The 25,096-nt window shown below is 26.9% G+C and overlaps 2 protein-coding genes across 2 annotated transcripts; both read left to right on the top strand.

Annotated features, from left to right (window-relative positions):
• The first annotated feature begins 518 nt into the window (after nucleotides 1–518).
• On the top strand, nucleotides 519–11,208 carry LOC145844320 (uncharacterized). Its single transcript, XM_082951709.1, has 6 exons — nucleotides 519–655; nucleotides 2,180–2,367; nucleotides 8,020–8,282; nucleotides 9,246–9,494; nucleotides 10,508–10,634; nucleotides 10,813–11,208. Exons 1-6 carry the CDS (start codon nucleotides 554–556, stop codon nucleotides 10,829–10,831), a joined length of 948 nt encoding a protein of 315 aa, XP_082807835.1. The 5' UTR covers nucleotides 519–553; the 3' UTR covers nucleotides 10,832–11,208.
• A 1,393-nt stretch (nucleotides 11,209–12,601) lies between these two features.
• On the top strand, nucleotides 12,602–23,635 carry LOC145844709 (sodium-dependent proline transporter-like). Its single transcript, XM_082952124.1, has 16 exons — nucleotides 12,602–12,662; nucleotides 14,674–14,719; nucleotides 15,054–15,185; nucleotides 15,586–15,717; nucleotides 16,454–16,605; nucleotides 17,891–17,952; nucleotides 18,159–18,297; nucleotides 18,719–18,853; nucleotides 19,081–19,184; nucleotides 19,301–19,425; nucleotides 20,131–20,243; nucleotides 20,471–20,602; nucleotides 20,880–20,979; nucleotides 21,748–21,863; nucleotides 22,401–22,577; nucleotides 23,030–23,635. The coding sequence occupies exons 1-16, from the start codon at nucleotides 12,639–12,641 to the stop codon at nucleotides 23,210–23,212; spliced, it is 1,872 nt and encodes a 623-aa protein (XP_082808250.1). The 5' UTR covers nucleotides 12,602–12,638; the 3' UTR covers nucleotides 23,213–23,635.
• Nucleotides 23,636–25,096: the final 1,461 nt, after the last annotated feature.

Here is a 25,096-nt window from a genome sequence, read left to right as displayed (position 1 = left end):
TTTAGACATTTTTAGTATAACATTTTTCTTTTAAAAATTTTACGTCAAAAGTAACATAAGTAGTAATTGTATTTCATTCTTACATATTGGTAAAATTAACATTAAAAAAATTCATAATAATATGCTTCTAAAGGTCATTAAAAATTAAAGAACTAACTCTACAGTTATAAACTGCTTTTAAGATAAGGGTTAGCAGCTTAAAAAAAAATTATAAGCTAAAGTATTTCGCAGGCAGGACGTTTTAGAAAGCTTTTTTGTAGACAGCGTAAATTTGAAAATTTGAAGTATAAAACAGACTATTTAAAAAGAAAATTTAAATAGAATAGTCATTTAACAGTGAATTATGCGTAAAGAAAATCAAATAATGAGGATATTTAAAGTTGTTTCTTAAAAAACAGCTCAAGTTTTGCAGAAGTTATTTTTAAGCTAGAAATTACGTTTCAGGCCAGCCCGCTGGCCGTACATTGCCCATCACTAGCTTAAAATTGTGTTCTTACATAACTTTGATATTTAGAGATAGATTTTAGAAAGCCTGAAAATAATTTGAAAACAAATGAAGAAGTTTGACGTTGTTTCTGCATTCGCAAGCTCCTTCAAAAACCTCTCTTCGGAAAATAACTTACACAGGGCGGCCAGATGCGGAGATACTGATACTGTTAGTTCTTATTTGACGTCAATTTAAAAATATAAGAAAAGTTATTGAAGTTTGTTAAAGTTTATCCGACATTATGTGTAGAGTTTCGAGAAAAATGAAAAAAAAAAACTGAAACCAAAGTAAATTAAAAACTTAGTTTTAAATCGATGAAAACTTACAAATATTTTATAAAATTGCTAAAGTTTATCTAGCATTTTTGAGTTCTTTCTATGAGTGCATTCTTTAAAAAGGAAAAAACAATTTGAAGTCAAAGTAAAATTAACTTAAATACCTAAAATAAGAAAAATCCGTTGTTGTAAAAAGAAAATAATACATTAGTGTTTAATATTTTGGTATACTATCAAAATCCACCCGCGTTCAAAATCCACACATTTTTTTTACATTTCTTGATTTACTGATTTATTTTATATATTTTTTGAATTTCTTTACCTTTATTTTTTATTTATTTTTCACTATCACTGTTACCCCTAACCCTTACCCTCGTTCGGTAAGCGGTTCTCGAATTCGACTGGGTGGATTTTGAACGCGGGTGGATTTTAATCGCGGCTGGATTTTGAACGTGTCCCAATATTTTACAGAAAAAGACGAATCATTACTGTCAAGTTGTTAACAAATAAGAGTGTTTAAATGAAATAAAAGACGTTTTAATTGTAAGACAAAGACGTTCAGGTTTTTATTTTATAAACATAGTTTATTTTAATTAAAACAAAATAATATATATTAAATTTATGCCAAAGCTTATAAAATGTTAAATGTTAGTGGTATCATTAAACAGTTTTTGTAAACTAAAATCTATAAGTTTATAAAACTACTAAATTTATTTTACATTTAAACACTTATATACAAGACATCTATTACGGTATTTAAGTATTTTTTTATTAATTTTTTTAGTTTTAAATCAAATAATTTAAAATCTTTAAATTTGTCGTTTACTGTACATAATTAGAAAAAAATTGAAAAGACAGCAAAGTTTGCTAAAACATTAAGAACAATTCCAAAGTTTTAGCTTTTAAAAAGCATTTATGTTTCGCTTAGTTAAAATATACTTTTTAATGATGTTTTGATACCTTTAAATGAAAAATTTAAACTTAATAAAAAAGCTTATGAATGTAATTTTTATCTATAATAACAGTTAAACCTCAAAAATTTATTAATTTATTTGCTATACAAGACTTAAAGTCAAGCAATCTATTACAAAACGTTTTAAAAAACTTACGTTTGACCAAAATTTTATTTCGAACTGTTTCTATTCTTAAAAGTTACAAAGGTTATAGTTACTATTATGTGCCTGTGTATTACTATTACTTTACTATTATTATGTACTTTTCTACAGCTTATCATTTTCAAAAAAATAAAATGGTCTTTATTAAGTTAGCGTTTCAGTTCTTTAAAAGTGTACTTTTAGTCTAAAAAATTAACCAAAACAAAAAACAAGACTGTTTAAAACTTGATCACTTACGATTTAAGTTTCTTTTACTTTTAACATTTTTATGTTTTAATCTTGCTTTTAACTAATATTTTCAGCTGGTGAAGATTCTCAATGGCGACTTTCCTCTTTTCGCCCTTTTCGACGATAGTAACGATAGCGTTGACGTCACGAATAATGACGTCATAATAGACGCGAGGAACAGATGCGGGCGAACTTGCTTGTGGTTGGCTGCTTCTGAAGGTCACGTGGACTGCGTGAAGATCCTCATTGAACGAGGATCTTGGTTTGTTTGTGTTGAATATTGAATAAAGTTAACTCATGTGAATACTTTACATTTGTTTATGTCAAACAGTGAAAATTTAACAGTTATACGACCAAGTTGCATTCCGCATGCTCGTAAAAGTACTTAAAGAAAGAGTATCTTGTTTTTTTGGTTTAAAAGTATGACAAAATAAAAAAAAAAAATTTATGAGGTGTATGAAAAAGCTATTAATGGTTTTACTAATGATAAATAGCCGTAATAAAAAAAAAAGAAAACTTTTAGTTTATAAAATCAAAAAAAAACAGTTTTTTAAGTATCCAAAAGAGTACTTTAGTATACTATTAAGACAATTACTGTTTTATTTCAAAAAAGTAAAGAAATTTTACCGAACTTTTCTTAAAAACAAACAGATACACTTTTTTTTCACAGTATACTACTATAATTTTTACTTTGTCTTAAAAGCTTTTTATGAATCAAACTAAGTTTACAATAGTTAAATAATTAAAAGTTTTCGCTAGTGATTAAAAAAACATAAATAGTATGCATAGAATTTTACATTAAACAAGCTAATTGATTTGCAAAAGAGTGAATTAAAAAATATTATAGATATTTGTTATATTCTTGATTTAATACAAAAAATACAAATTCTTAAGTAATGTTTGTTGTGTGACCTTTTTTGTCATTATTCTTGATTTTTTTTGATCTTTTTTTTTTAGACAACTTCTGTTTAAATTAAAAAAAAAGTTTCTTATGTTTATCATACCTGATTATTGTTCATGAGTAGTAGCAAACAAAACACTAATTAAACTTTAAAACGTTAAGCTTTAAGTTAACTTTTTAACGATTTCATAAATCTTTTTTATTTTTCATTTTTAAACTTACAAATGATTGTAAACCAAAGTTTTTTTTAGAAAAATATTGTAAGGATAACTAATTCTACCAGTTTAGAAACTTCATTTGACGTTTAAAATTCAAGTTAAAAGTATTACCACTAAGAATGTCGTAAAAATCTTAATACTTATCTTATTTAAAAATAACAATTTCTTTAAACCCTTTAGTCTGTCTCTGATAAAAAACTTGAATAACTGTATTTAGCCAACGTTTTTTAGTAGACATGTATATAAAACAACTTAAATAATTTAATAACCTAACAAGAATAAAAAGTTAAACAAAACTCTATGTATACTTTTTTCTGAAGACGCAGCCAAAAATTTTATTAAAATACAAAAATTTATAAAAAAAAATATAACAAAATTCTTTTAAAGTTTCTAGAAGATTACATTTTCTTGTTTAATAAATTTACTATATAAACTACTAAATCTTCTAACTACTTAAACGGTATTGAAAACAACTGAAAATGAGAAGATAACTAATGCTTTTAACATTTTTCTTGCCTAATTCGGCCGTTTATTGCCTAATTTGACACGTTTGTAAAATAAGCTTCAACGTTTTTGCTAAAGTTCTTATTAAATATTTGAAAAATAAGTTTTTTGAATTGTTTTTGCTTAAAATATACTTTAAAGATATTTTTCATACAAAATATATTCGTTTGTGAATATCACTTCTAACTTTAATAACATAGGTTTTTGAGACTGAGACTAAACAAAACAACAACGTAATTTTAAGAATAAAATGTATATACTTTTTTAAACAGTGGATTTTTTAGAAACTAAAAAAACTAGATTCACAATACTATTTTAATCCGTTACATATAAGCAACCAAACACCTTACTACATAATTGTACATCCTTACATTATTGTACTTAAGCGTTCAAAAGTTTCACACAAAATGTTGTATAAGAACATTTTTAATGTAATGTTTCTTTTTACAAATATTAATAGTTTATAAAACTAGTTAGTAAAATAATATTCAACTAATATAAAACATCATCTTAAAGTACGCACTTGTTATAAAAATAAGTTTAAATTTGATAATAAGCCTGCTACAAGAAAATTATTTTAGATGTTTTCTTAGTCTAATGATAAATGATAAAAATCCTAATAACTCAATAAGTTTTGTTTGTACATTGTCAAAGCATATTAAGGTTATACAAACATTTTGAAAGTAATCAAATACATATTTGCTTTATATGTATTCCTAAAAGTCTAAAAATTAGTCAAAAAGAAATCGTGCACACTATTTTAAACTCACGCTATAACTGATCATATTTTGACTTAGTTCACACTTTTACGTTTTAATAAAGCTTTGAAAAATATTATTGTATAAAAATTTAAATTGTGACAGAAAAATAAAATAAAATTACAACTTCTAACCTAAAAAGCTTTATAACTTAAAATTAAAACACTATATTCATTTTTATAAAGTTTTTTTTATATAAATTACATTGGTTTTTATTTACTAAACGAAACTTTGAAAAAAGTCGGGTTTTTGTGCAAGTGTTTATTTACCTCTTTAAAAAAAATTAATTAACACGTACTTAGGTCAAAACTTTTTAGTCCTAGTTAATTAATCATTTTTAGGTTTAGTAATAATCTTAGCAATAAATGAACACAAAACTGATTTATTGTACTGTTTAATGTCAAAGGAAATAAATTGTACTTTTACTGATATGTAACTTAGTGTATGCAATGAGATTTAAAAAAAACTTTATGTTTCACAAAATTCACATACTCATGCTTACTTTAAACTTGTGGTTTTATGCATAAAATAAATCATTAAACAATTTAAAAAAATAATCTTAAATATTTTGATAAACTTAAATGAATTACACCTAAAGACAAAAACTAGGTGTAAAGTCCAACAATAAATACTCCATAGTCATGCTATTGTTCAAATTGTTTTTACAGCTCAAATTAACCCTTAAAAACTTAACAACTGTGAATGTCATGCTAGGGAGGCAACATCAATAATAATATTTTTGTAGACTTGCTGAAAAGATGCAGCTTACGTCTGCAAAGTTTCCAAACAATTTCGCAACGAATTCTTATCTGCTTAATTGATGCTACTTCGTGCTTAAAAACCCATTTTGTGTTAAGTAATCTGTTGCCGTGATTTTGCAAATAGTTTCACTTTTGCAAATTCGGGTCAACCGAACCTAAGCAGTAAAAATAGGCTATTTGAACAATAAGCTTTCTTTAAAAAAAATTTCTGTAAAAAAAACAATATATAATATTTTCAAGAAAGTCATGTATTCTATAAAAATATTTTAAGAACTTACTACCAAATGGATTTCCACAGTCTCGCAACGATACTTACTTAAAAATTACTTTAAGCCAGTAGTATTTTTTGCTTTTTACCAAAGCTTATTTTAGAGATAGCAGTCTACTAAGACTTAGTTAAACGCTGTAACGTAATCAGCTCTAAATTATAAAATAATCTATAATATTTTTATGCAGACTGTGTACAAAAGTACAATATAAATCTACAAAGAGTTTAGCTACAAACTGATCAAATTAAGGTGATTATACCCAATTAGAGACAGTTATGAAAGTTTTCCTAGAGGTTTTTTCTTAAATAATTACAAAATCAATCAAAGTACATTTATCAAACATAAATCAACGCTTTATGAGCAGAAAAACATTTTTATAATTGGAACTTTTATTGTAGAAAACTAAAAACTTTTTTTTTCTAATGCATAGTGTTACTTAAACTTCAGTACTTATTTTCAATTAACTTGTTTTAATACTCTTAAAGAAGAGTCGTATTAAGCAATTATGTAAAACAAAATAAAAAACACATAAACATATATTTCAATGCCTTTTTTAGTTTAAATAGTTATCTAAAAATTCAAATTTTAGATTTTAAGTCTGTAGTAAATTTGGAAATTTTTTATCAACTACCAAAATTTTTATTTGACTGCGGTACTTATATTTTACTTTTAAACACTTAGTTCAAAACATTTTTTATTTTGACAAAAAAAAACAATTTAACCTGCTTCCAAAAAATTTGGTAAAAACGGAAACAAACTGCGATTAATTTCAACTCAAAATATTTCATAAACAAAACAAAAATGCCTTTAATTAGAAATTTATTAGCGTTTCCTAACTAAAGTATTGCGAAATTTAAAACATTTGCGAAACAGTATTATAAACGAACAAAAAACAACACAACGGAAATAAACAGCACAATACTTACGTAAAAATGTATAGACTGACCCACCCTTGTTGAAAGCAGAGAAAATATATTTCAAGGTTAACAAAGTACTATAAAATAAATCACCATAACAATGGAAAACTTTTGTATGCGGGCATTTCGTTTAAATTCACAGAAAACTTTTGCCTTACATTCTTGTCATCAATCATAAAAACAAAAAGGTGTAAAGTTTACGGCAAACACTGGGAAGCTTTACGGTTTGCAAATATTTTTTATTTTTCTAAATATTCAAAAACAAGCGTGTATTTGAATACAAAACGCATTGAATTAGCTCGTTTTGTACAGTTTCAAAGTTTTCTTTTACTTATTAAATAAAAAAATCGAATACAGAATTAATTTAGATTAAGACATCAAGTATATATGTTGCTTTTATCTTTATTCCTCTATCAAAATTTTGACTAAAAGATAAAATTTAAACAAAAACTTATTTAAGCCTTAAAACTTTTGAGAAGTTATTGTAAACATTACATTGTTTTTATGAATTAAAATAAACTTTTAAAAACCTTGTTTATAAGATAGGGTATGAGACGATCACTTTGTATACTTTGTAGTTATTTGTTTTTCGATATTCGAAGTCTGTACCTAGTACAAATTTGTTATTTAAAATTTGTATGAACATATACACATTTTTCTTTTAAATATGCGTTTTGTTGTATCTATGTATTTTAAATTGGATAACTTTTAATTTGTACCTGGTCTGAATACTTCTAAGAATTAATTCTTACACTATAAGCTAGTTTTTAAATAGCAACTAGGTTCGAACATTAGAACTCGATAAAAAATGCGCTGTACCTAAATATTCAATGCTTTATATTCGGCATACATCATTTTAAAAACAGTTGGTTTTAAAAAATTACTAGCTTTTTTATACAACATTTATTTATTCAACATTTTTAAGGTTAATGCGTTAATGAATTTAATTAAGATTCATTTATTTTTTTACTTAGAAGTAATTTATTTATTACTCAACAACATGTTTTTTAGACAATCGTAGAAATTAAGCTCTTATCTGTAAGTTTATAAAGCACTGAAGCTTACAATTATTTCTTCTATAAAATTTTGTCTTGTTTGTTCATTGATAACAATCCGTAAATCACTTTCATTTATATCTTTGTTAACGTTCAACGAAAAGATGAAAAAAAAACTTTCATTAATTTTTATTTTCATAAAACACTTAAGCTTACAAGTATTTCTTCTATGAAATATTTGTCTAGCTCGTTCATTGATAACGATCCGTAAATAACTTTCATTTATACTTTTATGAACAAATGGTGAAAGTAAACTTTCATCATTTGTTGTTTTACATTTTTCTAAACATTTCCAGTATAATTTGTAAGCAGTGTTCAAAAATTTTATAAACATTCTTTGAAAAGACCTCAGATATCTCAAACCTTCGTAAAATTTAACAACGCTTAATAGTATTACTTTAAATTTTGTGCATGAACTTTAAAAAAGAAATAAAAAAAACTAATAGCTCGAACAAAACTTTTTAAACAAATAAACTAAACATAAAACAAGCTTATTTCAAATCATCTAAACTTTCAAAATTTTCCAAACAGTTTAGAAGCGTCAGACGTGAAAGGCCAGACCCCGTTGTTCGCAGCCGTCAAATCCAACCAATTAGAAGCCGTGAATGTCCTCCTCCAATCGGGAGCCGATCCCGACGGGTCGGTTGAAAACCTTTCCTCGCCGCTGCACGTCGCCATAAGGGAGGACTTTGTGGATATCGTGAAGTTATTGGTTGAATATAGCGCGAATGTGGACGGAAGGGAAGCGCAAGTTGGTTTGGCGAGGAGCGTCAGACCTCTGCACATGTGCTTAGGTATTTTGTTTAAAAAAGTTTAAGTTTTATAATAAATCATTTACTTATGTGCTGAGGGAGGTTTTTAGCACTTTCTACTTTTTGCTGTTTTTTTTAATAGTTTTGAAAGTTTTTTTTTTTTAGCAGCTTCTAAAAAAAACATTGTTAAGAGGTTTTATTTTATCATAAACATATTTTTTTCACTTTTTATGTACTTAATTAATATACATTCGTAAAAAGATTGAACTCAAAAATCAATTTAAAAAAAGGTTTGCTAAAAAAATATTTAAAAGGCAGTCCAAAACACGGTGTTAACATGAGAATAAGCACATACAAACACATACATTTCTCCCGCATAAAATGTACTCCGCAGGTGTATTTAACCTTGAGTGGTGTTAAGTGCTCTTGAAATTTCAGTTTAATCAAGTTCTACAAAGTTTTAGTTTCCTTTTGTGCTACGAGCTCAAAAAACACATTACAGGCTTTCTCAAACGTTTTAACATCTTTTAAGTTTTCTAATCAATTACAGGAATTTTTTTTTTGAAGTAATCCGAATTCTAAAACAAGTTTAAAGTTTATCGCTCAAATTCAAAAATAAATAAGTTATCTAACACAATGACCAGTGTTTAGTTTTTAATTAAACAATCACTTTTAGTAGTGATTATGTTTATGATGAAACTAATACTTTGATCACCTTTTAAATATTTCATACAAAAATCTTTGTTAAAAGAATGACTACAGTATGTAGAGTTGTGAGTATTTAAAAACTTGGCACTGTTGAATGCACATCAAAACTAGCTGCAAAAAAAAACAGTATTTTAATAAATCTATAATTTATAAAACTTTAGTTTTTACTTTTTTTAAAATTATTTAATTGTTTTTAAAACAAACAAGTAAAATTTTTACTCCTTTATAGCAAAAAAAAGTTTTAAATGTCATTGGCTAAAGCTTTATTTATTCAAAATATAAAAACTCTTCCAACAGTTTACGACCACTTCGAGTGCTTCAAAACCATCATCAAGGCTGGCGCCGACCTCAGAGTCCAAGGCAACCAGAAAAGTGACCTGCAAATCGCGACCACCCTGCTAAAGTACGCGACCCACGTCAACTACGCCAAGCTGTTTGTGACGTGCGGCGGTCTTGTTCAAAACCGGTGTGACGTCACAAAGGAAGGACTGAGTCACGTGACGGGAGACAGAAGTCGCTGCTTGGGCTACTTGCGGCAACAGCTAGGTCAGGCGAGTTTGCGTCTGTGACGTCATAACGCGACTTGATGGTTTCTCATTATTTTTATTTTTTGTATACATAAAGCTTACGGTTTTTGAGAAGTTTTTTTTTCTTACTTTTGTGGTTTTCGCCTAATATTCTGAACTTTCATTATTAAAATATAAAACCTCATATTTTTAATTTAAGAGTAATTACTAAAGTGCTTTCTCATAACAAAAGTTTTTTTTTTACTTTTGTGGTTTTTGCTATGACTAATAATACTGTGCTTGTTTTTAATTATGAAAATTTTAATAGCAATTACTTTCTTTCTCAAAAATATATTTTGATGAAGAGGTTCATAATTGAGAAAGTTTCGTAATTAGAAACAAGCACAAAGTAGATATTCATAATAAAAGCAACATAAATAAGAAAAAAAAACTTTTGTTATGAGAAAGTATTTTATTAATTACTCCTAAATTTAAAACATGAGGTTTCTTAATTGAATAAAAGTTTAGACTGTAAGAATTTTTTCGATGTATCACCTAATTAAAAGTCTACTATAAACATAATCAAAGAATTACGACGAAGTTTTTTAAACTTATAATAACAACAATCAAGTTCTTTAACATTTTGCTTAACTTTATGAAAAATTATTGTTATAAAAAGTCAACCTGTGCTTACTTAACTATGCTTATTTCTCATTTCAAATTATTTAATTAAAGTTTCCACTAAAAAAACATTAGTTACTCTTTTCTAAAAGCATTTATTTCCTATAGTAATTAAAGTTTTTTTATGTTCGAATTTCCTGAGAAAAATGTGCAATTAAACTTTTATTACGAACATATTCTTAACATAACTGTTTTGTTTCAAAGTTTTTATGAAAAAAATAAAACAAAAACTTTAATGCTATAACAACCTTTTAGTCAACCTACGTTTACGATGTATTTTAATGATTGTAATTTTAATTTAATAAAATTTTCAAATGGATACGAAATCAATGTAACAATGTAAATTATTTTTTAAACCCAAATCTTCTACAGAAAACCCGTTAAAGCTGACACAGCTGTGTAGAATCAAGATCAGGAGTGTTTTAGGTAGAAAAAGACTGAAATATATTTCGAACTTTACTTTTCTGCCCTCCTTCATGAGAGACTATTTACTACTAAAGTATGAAATTTAACACCTTTACAGTTTTTTTTATACAATTGTGCTATACTTAATACATTAAAGTATAAATATTTATTAGCAATTGAAAATTTGTTTTATATTTTTGCTTCTTTTAAGTCTAGTTGTGTAAAGTTTTATAGTTTTTTGTCCAATTTCTAATATTCTTAATACTTTTCAGTTCAGGAGAATGGAAGTAGAAGCTTTTAAATTGTAAACAAAAACTTTCCCAAGAATTCACAAAAACTACAAGAAACTTGTGAAAAACTTCCAAAAATTAAGCCAGCGGCAAACAATGGTTGTCCCGCGGAGAACTTTCAAAAGAAGCATTTTTGTTTTATTGTTTTATTTTATTTATATTCATTCAGCATATTTGTTCGCAAACTTTTTGTAAACAAAATTAAATATAGCGTCATATACGAAAAGTTCAAGTGTTGTTTGAGTTAACATTTCTGTCGCGACACTTTTCTACTTTTTAAGTTTTTTGAGCTTCCGTTTTTTTAACAATTTTGTGCATTTTTTTGCTCGCTAAAATCATAACATTTTTTTATGTCAGCGTTATAGTATTTGTTGATTGTTTTTATCAGTCATGATTTATTTAAATTTTATTAAGTAAAAAGGTTTTTATTTATAAATAAAATACGATTTAGACTACGATTTATTGTAATAAAAGGGAAGGAAAAGTTTTATATTATTTGTTAGTGTTTAAGATATAGTAAAAGAAATTAGATTTAGGTTAAACTAACTTGTTATTTTATCACTTGAAAATTAAGGTTAACAGTTTTAAACTTTTCAATCATTTTCTGGAGCTTATAAAATGTAAAATGTTTTATTCTATTGTCTGTTAAAGATTTTATTTAAATAAAAGTTTCCACATTTACTGCATTATTTTTTGAATAAGATATTCTAAAGAAAAAATAATAAAAAGAAAAAAGTCTCTACAACACGTTTAAGGCAGTGAGCAAATTAAATAAAAATAAAGTTGAAATGAGAGAAAAAAGGCGTTGAAAATACGACAACTTAACAATTCTTATTTAAAAGTTTAACAAAAACAATTTTTTATTGTCAACACAACGTAGTGCTTGAAGTAGCATTGAAAAACTTTTAAAAGTTTCAATAGAGATAACAACTTGAAATAAGTTAAAAAGTACAACTAATATGTTTTTGTAAATCAGAAGATTTTTGGTATTTCTCAATGTTTTAAAAAAAAGTTATAAATAAAACTAATCTAAAGAATAAACTATAAAACGTGAGATTATTAAGTGGGTTACCAAAAAGTTTAAGAAATTACGCCTAGCTTTTACGAGCTATAAAGATTGTAAGTTTTTTTTTTCGGCGGTTTATACCGTAAACCATACATGTTTATATTTCAAAAAACTTCTACAAACTACTATGTTTAAGAAATAAATCTTATACTTGTCATTCTACCAGAAAAGCTTTGTAACAGTTATGCACTTTAGTTTTTTTTAGATAATAACTTACACTTAAAACCATAAATTTAACTTACTTAGTCAGAATTACGTTTACAAGGTCTGCTGTTGTTTTCATTGTACTAGGCTGTATAAGAAAATTAAAATTTTTTTCAGATTAGCTATAAGTTTCTAGTTTTTTAAGTGTAATAGAAAAAAAAAACCTAGGTTAAAATAAGGTATAACTTAATGTAAAAACAAATTTAAAATAATTATAGAAATGAGCAAATATTAAGTTTAACTTTAAATACTCTAAGAACATTTACTGATACATTTTAGCCGTAAACATTACAAAAATACATCAAATAATAGAAAAAAAAACTAAAGATAGATATTTAAAGTTATGCAATTGTCAAAGAACTGTTATTTTTTGATAGATATATTTAACTTTTCGTAGTATTTTTTATATCATATTATTATGAATAGTTATAGGTTTCTCTTTTTCATAAGCTTTGTTGTGAGTTTAAACTGCTGTTAACTAAAAATCTATTACAGCAATTATAACGAGTTATTTAAATTGAATAAAAATTTAAGCAAAATGCATGAAAAAGTCGCACAAGAAGTAAGTATATTTTTATTATTTTCAACCATATTTCAATTAAAATCTTTTTTATCGTAAACATTAGTCAAATTTGTATATTGAATTAATTCTGGTCTATTTTCAATCTACTGTTTGTCAGGTATTACTAACAGTAAACTTTTTTGAAAGTATATATAGTAGTCAAAAATGCTATTATTTATTAGTTTGAAATTATTTATTGAAAATTTATAAAACTTAAAACATTGCGAACTTAATTTTATTTTTTCGTATTTAACTTATGTAATACTTTTTACTAAATTTGCTGCTTCAAAAGGTTTTGGTTTTTAAACTCTTTATAGTACACTTGTTTAAGTAGTGTAATTTTTAAAATTCTAACAAATAAAGAACTTTGGAAAATGACTGTACACAAGTATAAAAAATTAGAATATGATAAACTATTGCTTACAACAAAACTAGTTTACCAAAAAAATAAAGGTATGAGTAACAAAAAAATCTTAGTTTAATTGAGTTTTAGAATTTTTCTTGATTTGCTTACATACTTATTAGTTATTTAGGTTGACTATAAAATTAACATAATTGCTCACATATTTGTTAGTATATTCTGTGCAATGTCAACAACATTGGAAAATAAGTGATTACAAGTTTTAGAGATAAAATACTTTTGGTGTATGACTTAGTGGGAGCCAAGTTAATTAAGAAATTTTTTTTTTTTAATTCTAACAAAAAAATTTGGTTTTTTTAGTCTATACATATAAATTTATTTTACAAACTTTATATAAATACGTTTTGTTCAAACAAGGCTTTACTAAGATATTGGAAATAATAAAAGCGAAGTCTGAAATAAAAAACTTAAGTAAAAATATTTTTTTGAAAACAGCACGCCTTAAAAAGCCTAAAGCGTGTATGCTGTGTTTTTTCTGTGTTTATGTTAAGTGGTTCTTTTAAGAATGTTAAAAAATAAAAACTAAATTGAAAGTATTTTGCAAACAAATTTATTTGTTTGTACCACTGAATATTTTGTAAACCATAAAACTTTACAGTAATTAATAAAACTAATGAGTATAAACCAAGATAAAAGTTATTAAAAGTACTTTTTTGTTCTTTAGCTCATTTTATTTTGGGCGCATCTTGTCTAACAAAAAATTAATAAAACCAGAAACAATATGATAATATTTTGAAATAGTTTCCAAAAAAAAAAAAGATTTAAAACTTTTTATTACTAAGTTAGTATGTAATTGTAACAAGTATTAACATAAGTATTTATACGATTTTATAGTTTTAAGATTCTTTTAATGTGTAATACGATAACTAACCAAGTTTAAATATGTTTAATATTAATTAAATTTGTTTAAACTTCGTCAATATACATAGCTAAAAAACACGAGAACAATAGTATTTTCATTTTAAATTGTTTATTTATAAAACGTTCTTTTAATTGAATAAGAATATTAAGTTAGTATACTTAAATTTAGGACTATCCATATTTTTTTATTGTTTGATATTTAGCAAGAGTTTATGAACCAAACGGCGTTATTCTTTTGTTAATATTTTTTTTGTTCTAACATACTGCTGTAAAACTTAACTATTTATAACTTATTTATAAAAACTTAATTTTTTAGTAGACAACAACTGTCTATCACAATTTTTATAAGAAAAAATTTGCCAAGTAGTAAACAGAAACATGAGTCATAAGTATTATGTATCATAATAAGCTATACAAAGTTACATAAAGTAGTTGCTATTTTCAGCTTACTTTATTTATATTTTTTCAAAAGTATATGTTTAAACATATGAGTTTGTATAACCACATTTAATTCAATGGTAAGAAGTTAAAAAGATTTTAAATTTTTTCTCATAAATTTTATTGAGTTGAAAAAGTTATTTAACTTTTCGTTTAAGCATAGGTATTAGTTACAAAGTTTTCTTGATAAAAACAAAAAAAAAAGTGGTTTATTTGAATAAAAATAAATTTTATTCAACTTGTAAAAATTAGATATAAAAATTTATTTTGATATAAAACTATTTTCAACAGGTTGCTGTCACTTCCGGGGAGAAGGGTAAGAAATTAGATGCCTCAGGTATTTCGTTTGAAAAGTTCTTAAAATATTTGTTTCAAGATAGAAAATCAAAAACTTAAATCTATTTTTTCAAATTATATTAAAAATTGTATTGAAAATTACTTTACTTTATACAATGTTAAAAAAAGTGTAAATTTAAAAGTTCACATGTACTAACTGACTATTTAAACGTTTAAAACGACTATAGTGAACTCATTTAAAAACTGCAAAAAGTTTTAATATTTTAAACTTAAAAGGTTTCTACTTCGCAACAAAATTATTAAAATTAGCTTTGTCGTAATAAAGTTTGTTATTTTGTTTTCGCATCAAACATTTTACAATTATGACGTCACAGACACGTCATCGGAGGGGGAGGAGAGGGAGATGTGGGGATCGCAGATTGAGTTTCTCCTCTCGTGCATCGGCTACTGCGTCGGGTTGGGAAACGTGTGGAGGTTCCCCTACCTCGCCTACGACAACGGAGGAGGTTCTTTTTTTTATTTTTTCATTTTAAAACATGTTTCAGTTGCTGTTCGATGTAAGTTTTCTGTTAAGATAAAATAAAGTTATGACACTTAAGAAATAAAGTTAATTTCGGCATAAACTTATTTTATTTGACGTTTTTTTAAATTTAAACAACTACTATGACCCTGTTTGATTTTGGTAATTCTGTACGCACTGTTGAGTCAAACATAAAAAGATTCGAAAAAGTTCTGAACTTTACAAGTTGTTTCGGTAGCTTTCAAATATCACTATGTGGCACAATAAGGTAGAAAAATAAGTTTTAACTACTTCTGATTTTATCTTTGTGTACTTTTATATTTAGCATATTCACCAATAAGTAAAACTAATATTTCAACTTCCACAAATTCCAACTTTTTTTTCAGGAGCCTTCTTGATCCCATACCTGATCATGTTGCTGATTTGCGGGATCCCAATCTTCTTCATGGAGCTCTCTTTCGGTCAGTTTTGCGGAGCCGGACCCATCACGGCGTGGAGAGCCGTTCCCGTACTGAAAGGTTTGATGTTGTTTAAAATAACACTGTCCTTGACGAGACTTTAAAAGGTAATCGAGTGGTGTGCGGCTCAATAACCGAAAGGTTCTTCGCGCACCAGGTCCTATGACCGATATTTTGAACACTTTTTTTGTCGTGCAATAAAGAATATATATTGTAAGAAATAGTTCAAGTTTAACGAAAACAGTATGAAAAAGAGACTCTTAATAGAAGTTAAACTACTTCAGAAAAAGTTCAAGCTTAAAAAATAAGGTTATAAAGCTAGTTAACAATACTTATCACCTTTTTTAATTATGATTTTTATTTTTCTAAAACTGTCATTTTATGTATAAAAACTTTTGTATAACCACAAGTTAGCTGAGTTAAAAAAATTAAAATTAAACTTTAGTTTTCAATCACACAAGAAGTTATTGTGAAAAAAACTTATAAAATATATTTAAATTTAATTAAGAACTACTTAAAAAAAGTCAAAATTTTTAACATATAACTGTGCAAAGAATTAGTTTGGTACACAAAAACCACTTTTTACTTATGACTTTAATTTTTACATAATTATCACTGTATGTATAAAAAAACACTATAACTGAAACTTGGCTAAAAGTGCTTATAACCACGCATAGGCATCGGGTTTGGAATGGTGATAGTGTCGTTCTTCGTGTGCGTCTACTACAACGTCATAATATTTAAATTATAACGTCATAATATTTAAATTATAACGTCATAATACTTATTTACGCAGGCATCGGGTTTGGAATGGTGATAGTGTCGTTCTTCGTGTGCGTCTACTACAACGTCATAATAGCGTGGTCCCTGTACTACCTGTTCGCTTCGTTCCAGTCCGTGCTACCGTGGACCAGGTGCGACCAGTGGTGGAACAAGCTCACCAAATGCGTGAGTATTAAAAGAAAATTAGTGTAAATGTATTAATGAAAATTAATTTATGCTAGAGTATTCGAATATGCATTTACTACAAGTTGAAAATATAATGTTTGCCATGAGTTAGTTGAAATTAGTTGAATCGAATATGCATTTACTACAAGTTGAAAATATTATGTTTGCTGTGAGTTAGTTGAAATTAGTTGAATCGAATATGCATTTACTACAAGTTGAAAATATTATGTTTGCTGTGAGTTAATTGAAATTAGTTCAATTAGTTTTTTTATACTTCAAAGTTTAAACTTAACTAAATTTAGAAACTACATATTGTACATTACTTGGTGTTTTGTGATTCAAAATTGTGATTCTAAATTCAATATTAGTTTAGAAAAAAGAAACTTTTTTAAAAACTTGATTTTTGTTATAGCTCTTGATATTTTTTGTAAACAAAGTGACTAACTGCGTGAGTTTCATTTAAAAATTTGTGTTTATTATCAAAAAATAAGTTTTTTTTCATAACTTGGTATGCGTTGACTTTGTCACTGTTTTAGTCAGTGTACTTATTAAATAAAATAAAAAGCTTTGTTTGGTCACTTAATGTGTTAGTTGGAATCACAATATAACTTTTACAACAAATTAAGAACATAGTTTCATGACATTAATTAAGTTTATCAAAACAACACCAAAGCTTATTTTATTAACTTATTAAATGCTTTAGAAACTTTTTTAAATTACAAGTTCAAGATATCATGTGTTACTACAATTTAGTTTTTATTAAAACAAAAATGCTTGTTTTATGAGGTAAAAATAAACCTCTGAAAATTTTTTATTACCTATTAAGCAACTTAATCTTAAATTTGTATAAAAAATCTCTAATTTCGCGAGTCGGCTTAATAAGAAAATTATTTTTTAGTTTATTTTTTCTATAATATTTGATTAACTTTCCGCTTTTTTAGTCAGTATAGTTATTGATGGAAATGTGTTTGTAAACTTTATTTTTTTAGTTTATCACTGAGTGCGTTGATTGAAATCTTGATACAAATTTTAAAACTTATGTTAAAAATAAAAATGTTACAATTAGTTATCTTCTATGACAAAATCAAAGCTCACGTTGTGAGCAGATGTGAGCCTTTATGGCTTCTTCTACCTACCGATTTTTCTGCTCATAATAAATTAATTAACTCTGAAATTTTCTTTTAACTTGTAACTAACTTCACTCTTTACTTCATTATTTGTAATCGTAAATACCACGGTTACTGGAATGTGCCTCCTTAATGCTCAAACTTTATCATTTTTCCAGGATGAAAACGGTACTGCACTTTTTCCCGACACAAAAATTAGCACTTCGGAGGAATACTGGAAGTAAGTCGTTAATTAATTTTTCACCTACAGCTAGCTGTTTAAACATACATTTTCACTTTCAATTCATTAATTTTTTCCGAAAGATCAAAATCACTCTGAAACTTTCAAATATTTTTCACACAGTTACAGAGTGGTGGAAAGATTAATAATACTAGTACAGTTGACATTATATATATTTTTTTCACAAATTTATATTTTTCGCACAGTTACCGAGTTCTTCGTGTGGACCAGAGCGAGGGTCTTGGCGACCCTGGCGAGGTCCTCTGGGACATGACTCTCTGCCTCCTCCTAGCGTGGATCATCGTTTTCCTGTGCTTGGCCAAAGGCGTCAAAGGGACCGGAAAGGTTGGAAAAAATAAACAAAACACTTTAATCGTATAAACTCAGTTTATAATACAATTTATATAAAGTTCTTGTGAAATAAAAAACGTGCATTTATTCAGGTCGAACACAGTAGAAGTAATACTGTTTGTTACAATAATTTTGTTCTTAATCGTATAAACTTATCTAAATAACTTGTGTCATTACGTGTTAAATGTTACATTTTTATGTGACGTTTTTACTATAAACTTTTATTTTCTCGCACTGCGTATCTGACTGAATGGTTAAATTTAAAAAATTATTCTTAAAACTAAAGCCAAAATGCGATCTGTCTTTTAAAACTTCATTACAAAAGCATGTTAATAACTTTTAGCAATTCTATTTTCAAATTTTTTTTTGATACATGTGTAAATCAAACGACAAAATATATTTACTCACATTCCAGGTAGTCTACTTCACGGCGACGTTCCCTTACGTAGTTCTCATCATCCTACTGATCAGGGGTTGCACACTGGAGGGCGCCGCTGACGGGATCGTGTTCTACGTGAAACCCGTTTGGGCGAAACTGAAAAACACCGACGTTAGTTTGATTCGTTGATAAAATATTCAAGCGTGTAAAGTTTGTTCGTAAAAGTTTTAATTAGGGAATTGAAAAATTTTCTATTAAAAAAATTAAATCAGCCGTGTTAGTTCTAATATGTAAAAAGCTTAAGTTTATTCGAAGCAAACTTATCTAGAAAAACCTACGTTGTCAGAAAGATATGTTTTTGATATTATAACTTGTTTTAATTTAATAAATAAACATAGGTGTGGATAGCCGCCGCGACTCAGATTTTCTTTTCGCTAGGTGTCTCTTTCGGCGGTCTTCTAACATTCGCATCTTACAACAAATTCAACAACAATATTTTCAGGTGAAATGTGTATTTGATAACAAAATACCATCAGTTTAAATATCTTTAACACCATCAAAATACTATTTGATGAATATAAACTGAATGTTATTTTTCAAACACTATATTTCCCACAGAGACACGATGATAGTGTCGTTGGGAAATTGTCTTACGAGCGTGTTCGCCGGTTTCGTAATATTTTCAGTCATCGGTCACATGGCCAAGAGACTCGGTGTCAAAGTAGAAGAAGTCATTGCTTCCGGTTCGTTTGCAATTTAAAGTGTTTTAAATTTTTTAGCTAGAACTGTTTTTGTTTTTCATAGACCTAAAAAATGCTTTGTTGTTTAGCTCGCTTTCTCAGTTGAGTTATTTTCTTTGTGTTTAACAAAAAGAAAGTTTTTAAACAACTTTAATAACTTAGGTAAATATACAAAGATATTCAGAAATTTTTTAAATGTACTCGTAAATTACTTTAAGTATAGTGTTAGATGATTAAGTTTTATATATGCTAAATACTTATTTATACTTATGTTAATGTTTATAGCTCGATAATTCTTTTCAGTCAGCTTATTTATAGGTGTTAAAGTTTAAAATACCGCCAAGTGAGCTTTTTTGTTGACTTCAATAAATTTAAATTGAAGGTTCTGCACTTTTTTATAATGTTTAAGAAACTTTATAAAAAATCTAAATTACAATTTTATTTTCATCAATTATTTTCTCACTTCTTTACATGCACTTGGCATCTGACTCATCTAATAAGGCGCGCGTGATGAAATTCTACTGTTAAAATTTAATTCTAAAATATAGATTTTTATACTAACCGCCTAAAAGCGCCTTTACTAAACAAAACGTTAAAAATAAACAACATATTGTATATCAAGTTTTTTATAGGAAAAACTTAGTTTTTTGAAACCATTTGTTTAAAATAGTTGTACACAATATTGTAAAACAACTTCTACTAATTCAGGACCAGGACTGGCTTTTGTCGCCTACCCTGAGGCGGTGTCCTTACTTCCAGTACCTCAGTTGTGGTCCATACTATTCTTTTTCATGCTGCTCACACTCGGTCTCGACAGTCAGGTGAGTGACAGAAGATTTTATACATTTTAGCTGCATAAGATTACAAATGTTATAGAATCAAAGTTGTATTTAAAGTGAAACATTAGAAAAAAACCTATCATATTTACTCCATTAAAATGTAACTTAATTACTGGAAACTTTTATAAACATTATATATTATTTGTTAAATGAAACTATGAACATATAAGTTTAAATTAAATAGACTTATTTAAGTTATAAACAAACAGTTCGCCATGCTGGAAACTGTAGTGACCGGGTTCTTGGACGAGTTCCCCTCATTTTTCAGGGGTAGGAAGATCTGGCTCACTCTGGGCATTTCCATTGTTTCGTTCCTGCTCGGTCTGTTGCTCGTAACACAGGTCAGTTGGTTTATCGTTTTTTTAGTTCCTAACTTTGTAATTAAAACTTTTATGTAAAACTGCTTAATTCATTCATACTTGTGTTAGGTCAATTTCTAAGTTATAATGATTTTAAACTTGATGTTTTTGTTTATTAAAACGCAAAAATATTACTCAAATTAACTTAAATATCAGAAAATATTTTTGTTACACACCACAAAAAATTGTACCGTTAGACCTTGTATTTTGATAATCAATTTAAAAGTATGCAATAAAAGTTAATTTTTTTATTAAAAAGGGAGGTATGTATTGGTTCAACTTTTACAACGACTACTCAGCTTGGTTTGGGTTGCTCTTGCTGGCATTTTTCATGGTGGTTGGTATTAACTGGGGGTATGGTAAGTATAAAGTTCTGTATATATTAAATATATAATTACTGTTTTAAATGTGATATTAGACAATTAATCTTTGATTATACACTTTCACCTTTTAAACTATGTAGCAACTGCGTGATTTTGATATTTATCAAGGACTAACCTTAAACAAGCAAATACCAAGTTTTCTACACATTAATAATACATATAATTTGCAAAGTGGCAACAAATAGTGTTTGAGTTTTGTTAAGCTATAACGGATTATTTGAAATTAGTTTTAAACCGACTAACCTAACACAAACAACTTTTCAAACAAACAAAAACTTTTTAACGCATTATTGTTGTTTTTTCAATAAAGTTTTGTTTTGTTGTTTGTTTTTTCAAAAAATTTTGTATTTAGCATTTGATTTATTACTTAAACGGATTAGCCTGGCATTTACGTGACTTGGCTTAACCTTTGTTTATAAAGTCCGTCGTTTTAATAAAATAAACACTTTATCATAATTTATAGTTTGTATGCGCTAAATACTATTTAAAGCAATTTATATGATTAATTACACAATATCAAAACTGAAAGAACGTAATCAAAACAGTAAAAACTATAAAAAACTCTTTTAAAATTGTTAAAATGCTTTTATATAAAAAGATTTAAATGTTTTCATGTAGAAGCTGTAAAAATATTTCTAGTCTTAACGCAACGAAATATACAAGAATATTTACAATAACTTTTTGACAGAATGTTTTAGTACATTAAGTTCAACTTGTTTTTAACTTATGCAAAAATTAAAAAAGGATTTTTCTTCACGCAAAGATGGCGGTTCAACAAAGACATCAAACTTATGCTGGGTTTTGAACCTAATATTTATTTCAAAGCAACATGGATGGTACTCACTCCAATCGCTTTATTGGTTAGTTAATTTTAAAGTTTTATATAATATGAATTGAATTTGCCATTTTTTATCATTCACTTCCAAAGTTTGAAAAATTACTGTAGCTTTTTATTAACTAATTTTTTGTTTAAAGTTAAAAAAATTGTATTTTTTTTTCAATCTCCATGTGCGTTTAAAGAAGAAGTTTCTTTGTTTTTGGTTTAAAACCTACGTAGCTATAAAGCTATAAAGCTAATAAGCTGCATAGCTCTATAAATAGATATTGTTTTAGTAAGAATTTTTCTGTTAAAAACGCCTAAAGGTCAACAAGAATTAAACTGTTTTTTGAAGATTGTTTCAATTTATGTGCAATACATTTTATATAAATGAAAAACTTTACAACTATAAAATAACTTAGTTTTTGTTTTGCGTCTGCCTGACAAAATAGTATTATCATTTTCTTATTAGCTTTTACCTTTTTATGCAAATGTTTACAAGTTAAAGTTGTTAAAGACTAAAATAATACAATACCATCAATACGTTTTAATTTGTTTTATTAAGTAAAAACATTACCAGCTACTTGTGATAGCCGGTGGAGTTGGTTACAGCGCGAGCGACTTCGGCGAGAAGTATCAGTCGTGGGGAAACACCCTGGCCCTTCTGATGAGCGTAACACCAGGGGTCGCTGTTCCGTTGTACGCGATCGGAATCATCATTTACACAAAGTACTACAAAAAACAACCTCTCGGCCCCGTAAGTTATTTGGCACAATTATTTTTGTGTATTTGTTACAGAGCGGGTATTATTATTTCTAAAAAAAAGTTAAAAAAATAATAGTAAATAAAGTTTGTAAACAAGTTAGTTTGAAAGATTTAAAGCGTAAAACGCGCTTAACAGTAAGAAGGTTATACATAGGTTCTTGTAAATACAAGAAAGTGAATACCTTATTTTTACAACTGATAAAAACAAGACATGAAAGCACAAATTCTTAAGTTTTACACAAATTACACTGAAACCTTAAACGTAATCGTCTAATTTCATACGAATTTACTTATAACATAATACTTAGACTGTGTATGCGTACAGACTTATAAAGTTACAGTTGTACATAACCCGACAAACAACCAAGTAAACTTAAAAACTTTCTTAAAGACTGTCTGACTGTACAGTTTTTAATTCTTCTTGAACTCAAATAAACTTCACAGCTTTTCACACCGAGTTTGAAATGGGGACCGTCGGACAAGAAGGTCGCGTACGACTCCCAGTTGGGGGCTTTTGTGGACAAGACCCGGATGTCAGAGTTCCACAACAACCCAGGGTATGTTGACAACGAGGTCCCTAGTTACAACAACGAGGTCCCTAGTTACGACAGTGTGGCCCAGTTCTAGTGATAATTACTTTTACAATAAAACTAAAAGTTTTATTAAAAATTTTCTAATATTTTTCTACTGTTCTTACTGATAAAATTTGTTAAATATTAAGCTTGAAGTCGAAGTTTTAAATGTAATTTTGTGAATTTTTTTGTATTGAACTATTTTACTGGAAACTATTTACTTTTATGTAAAAGAATTTAAAAAAATTTTAAGCAAACAATTACTTAATATGAAAAAGTAACTGACTGTAAGTTTTGTTACCACTTTGGTATTATAGTTATGGCGAAAAAAAAAGTTTTGGTTTTACAGAGCGTTTACATTAGTAGTTTTAAAAACTACATAAAAACTTAGGTTATTGCAAATAGTTTTTTTTGTTGTTTTCAAATTTTTAGTTTTGTTTTATATTTTAACTTTTGGTCGCCTTTAATAGTGTAATAATAAAACTTAAATAAAAACAACAAAAAACGAAAACTGTTTATAATTTTGCTAAAATTTTAAACTTTTAATGCCGTTATTTACTATAACTGTTAAGTTAAATTTATGACATATTTTAACAAACGCTTAAAACTGCGTTTGTATGCATATTTGTATGAAAATGTAATGAAGTAACAAGTTAGGAAGAATCTTGTAAAAAATAACTAATAAAAAAATTAAAGACACTGCGAAACATAAAGTGTTATAAATAAAGTATAAAATATTTACTGCAATAAAAACTGAATGTTAAAAGAACTAAATACTGAAATGTATAAAACATATTTAACGTAATTTTAACTAATAAGAAAAATTAGTATTGTTTAGAAAAAAGTCCTTTTTGTTTTTGATATTAGATAAAGTGTTGTATTTAAGTTATATACTCATTTTGACAGTATATACTTTTTCAATTAAAATCATTCAGTTATTTTTCAATAATTGACTAAGTAAGAAATCAGTGTTTTATTTTTTAGTTTTACACTTAACGTATCATGTTTAATCATTGATAAGCAAAAATAAATCAACAATTACTAGTAGTATAAATTTTAATCAGCTATAACCTGCTTAGAATCTATATAATATTTTTTATAGATAAGTCTAAAAAAGTTTAACTTTTAGTAAGATCAAACCAAAATACTGAAGATATTTCAGATCAATAAAACTTATCATGTGTATCCAAACTTTGAAATAAATGAACCACTTTGCAAATAAAACTATTTGTCAGACTTCAAAACTAGCTCATTGAGAAAGTTTACAAAAGAAGAAAACCGTTAGGAGGTTAAGGAAAAGTTTTTTGTTGACTTATTCCAATATAATGTGAATTTTGTGTCAGAATTGTTTTAAAATCTGTTTTTAATAGTCATCAACAAATTCCATATACCAAAAATAACAATTACACCATAATTTTCTTCTTTTTAGTATATAAGAGTAGATTAATATCTTCGTCACTGAGTTCGTTTTTAGCGGTCTAAGTGCAAAATCTTTGAAGTGCTGAGAGCCGCGGCTGTGAAGAACTAAATTCGAAAATTAAAAATACCCGATCAACAATTTAATTAGGTGGAAATTTTCTTGCAAGAAGTTCAAGTCGCACAAAAAAACAAAGTCCAAAGAAGCTGAAACGTCACAACAAAAAATTAAAATAGATTGTAATTTTCATTAGCTAATGTTTAAAGAACTGATTTGTTATTTAATATAGAAATCAAGTCCTTTGGTCTTAATTATGAGCGTCAATCATTATAAAAGTTTAAACGTGCTTGCGTAAAACTTATAAGACAAGTACAAAAGTCGAATAGCTGCAATTTGTAAACTGGCTAAAGTTTTAAATAAACCAATTTAAACTCTAAGAGTCGATCAACCAATCTAAAAAATCAAACGTCCAAAAAGAAAAGGTGGTAAGTAGAGCCCAAACTGGAAGTAATTAAAGAAAAA

Source organism: Thalia democratica, chromosome 9, assembly GCF_965202585.1.
Source record: "Thalia democratica chromosome 9, ktThaDemo2.hap1.1, whole genome shotgun sequence".
Classification (NCBI taxonomy): domain Eukaryota; kingdom Metazoa; phylum Chordata; class Thaliacea; order Salpida; family Salpidae; genus Thalia; species Thalia democratica.
The sequence above is the reverse complement of the archived record's forward strand: the minus strand, read 5'-3'. Positions and strand labels throughout refer to the sequence as shown.

Coding starts and splice junctions, on each gene's coding strand:
- LOC145844320 (XM_082951709.1), top strand. CDS start 554: ATGAAGAAGTTTGACGTTGTTTCTGCATTCGCAAGCTCCTTCAAAAAC. Junction 8,283..9,245: donor ACCTCTGCACATGTGCTTAG/GTATTTTGTTTA, acceptor CTCTTCCAACAG/TTTACGACCACTTCGAGTGC. Junction 9,495..10,507: donor CTACTTGCGGCAACAGCTAG/GTCAGGCGAGTT, acceptor AATCTTCTACAG/AAAACCCGTTAAAGCTGACA.
- LOC145844709 (XM_082952124.1), top strand. CDS start 12,639: ATGCATGAAAAAGTCGCACAAGAA. Junction 14,720..15,053: donor TAAGAAATTAGATGCCTCAG/GTATTTCGTTTG, acceptor ATGACGTCACAG/ACACGTCATCGGAGGGGGAG. Junction 19,185..19,300: donor TTCAACAACAATATTTTCAG/GTGAAATGTGTA, acceptor TATTTCCCACAG/AGACACGATGATAGTGTCGT.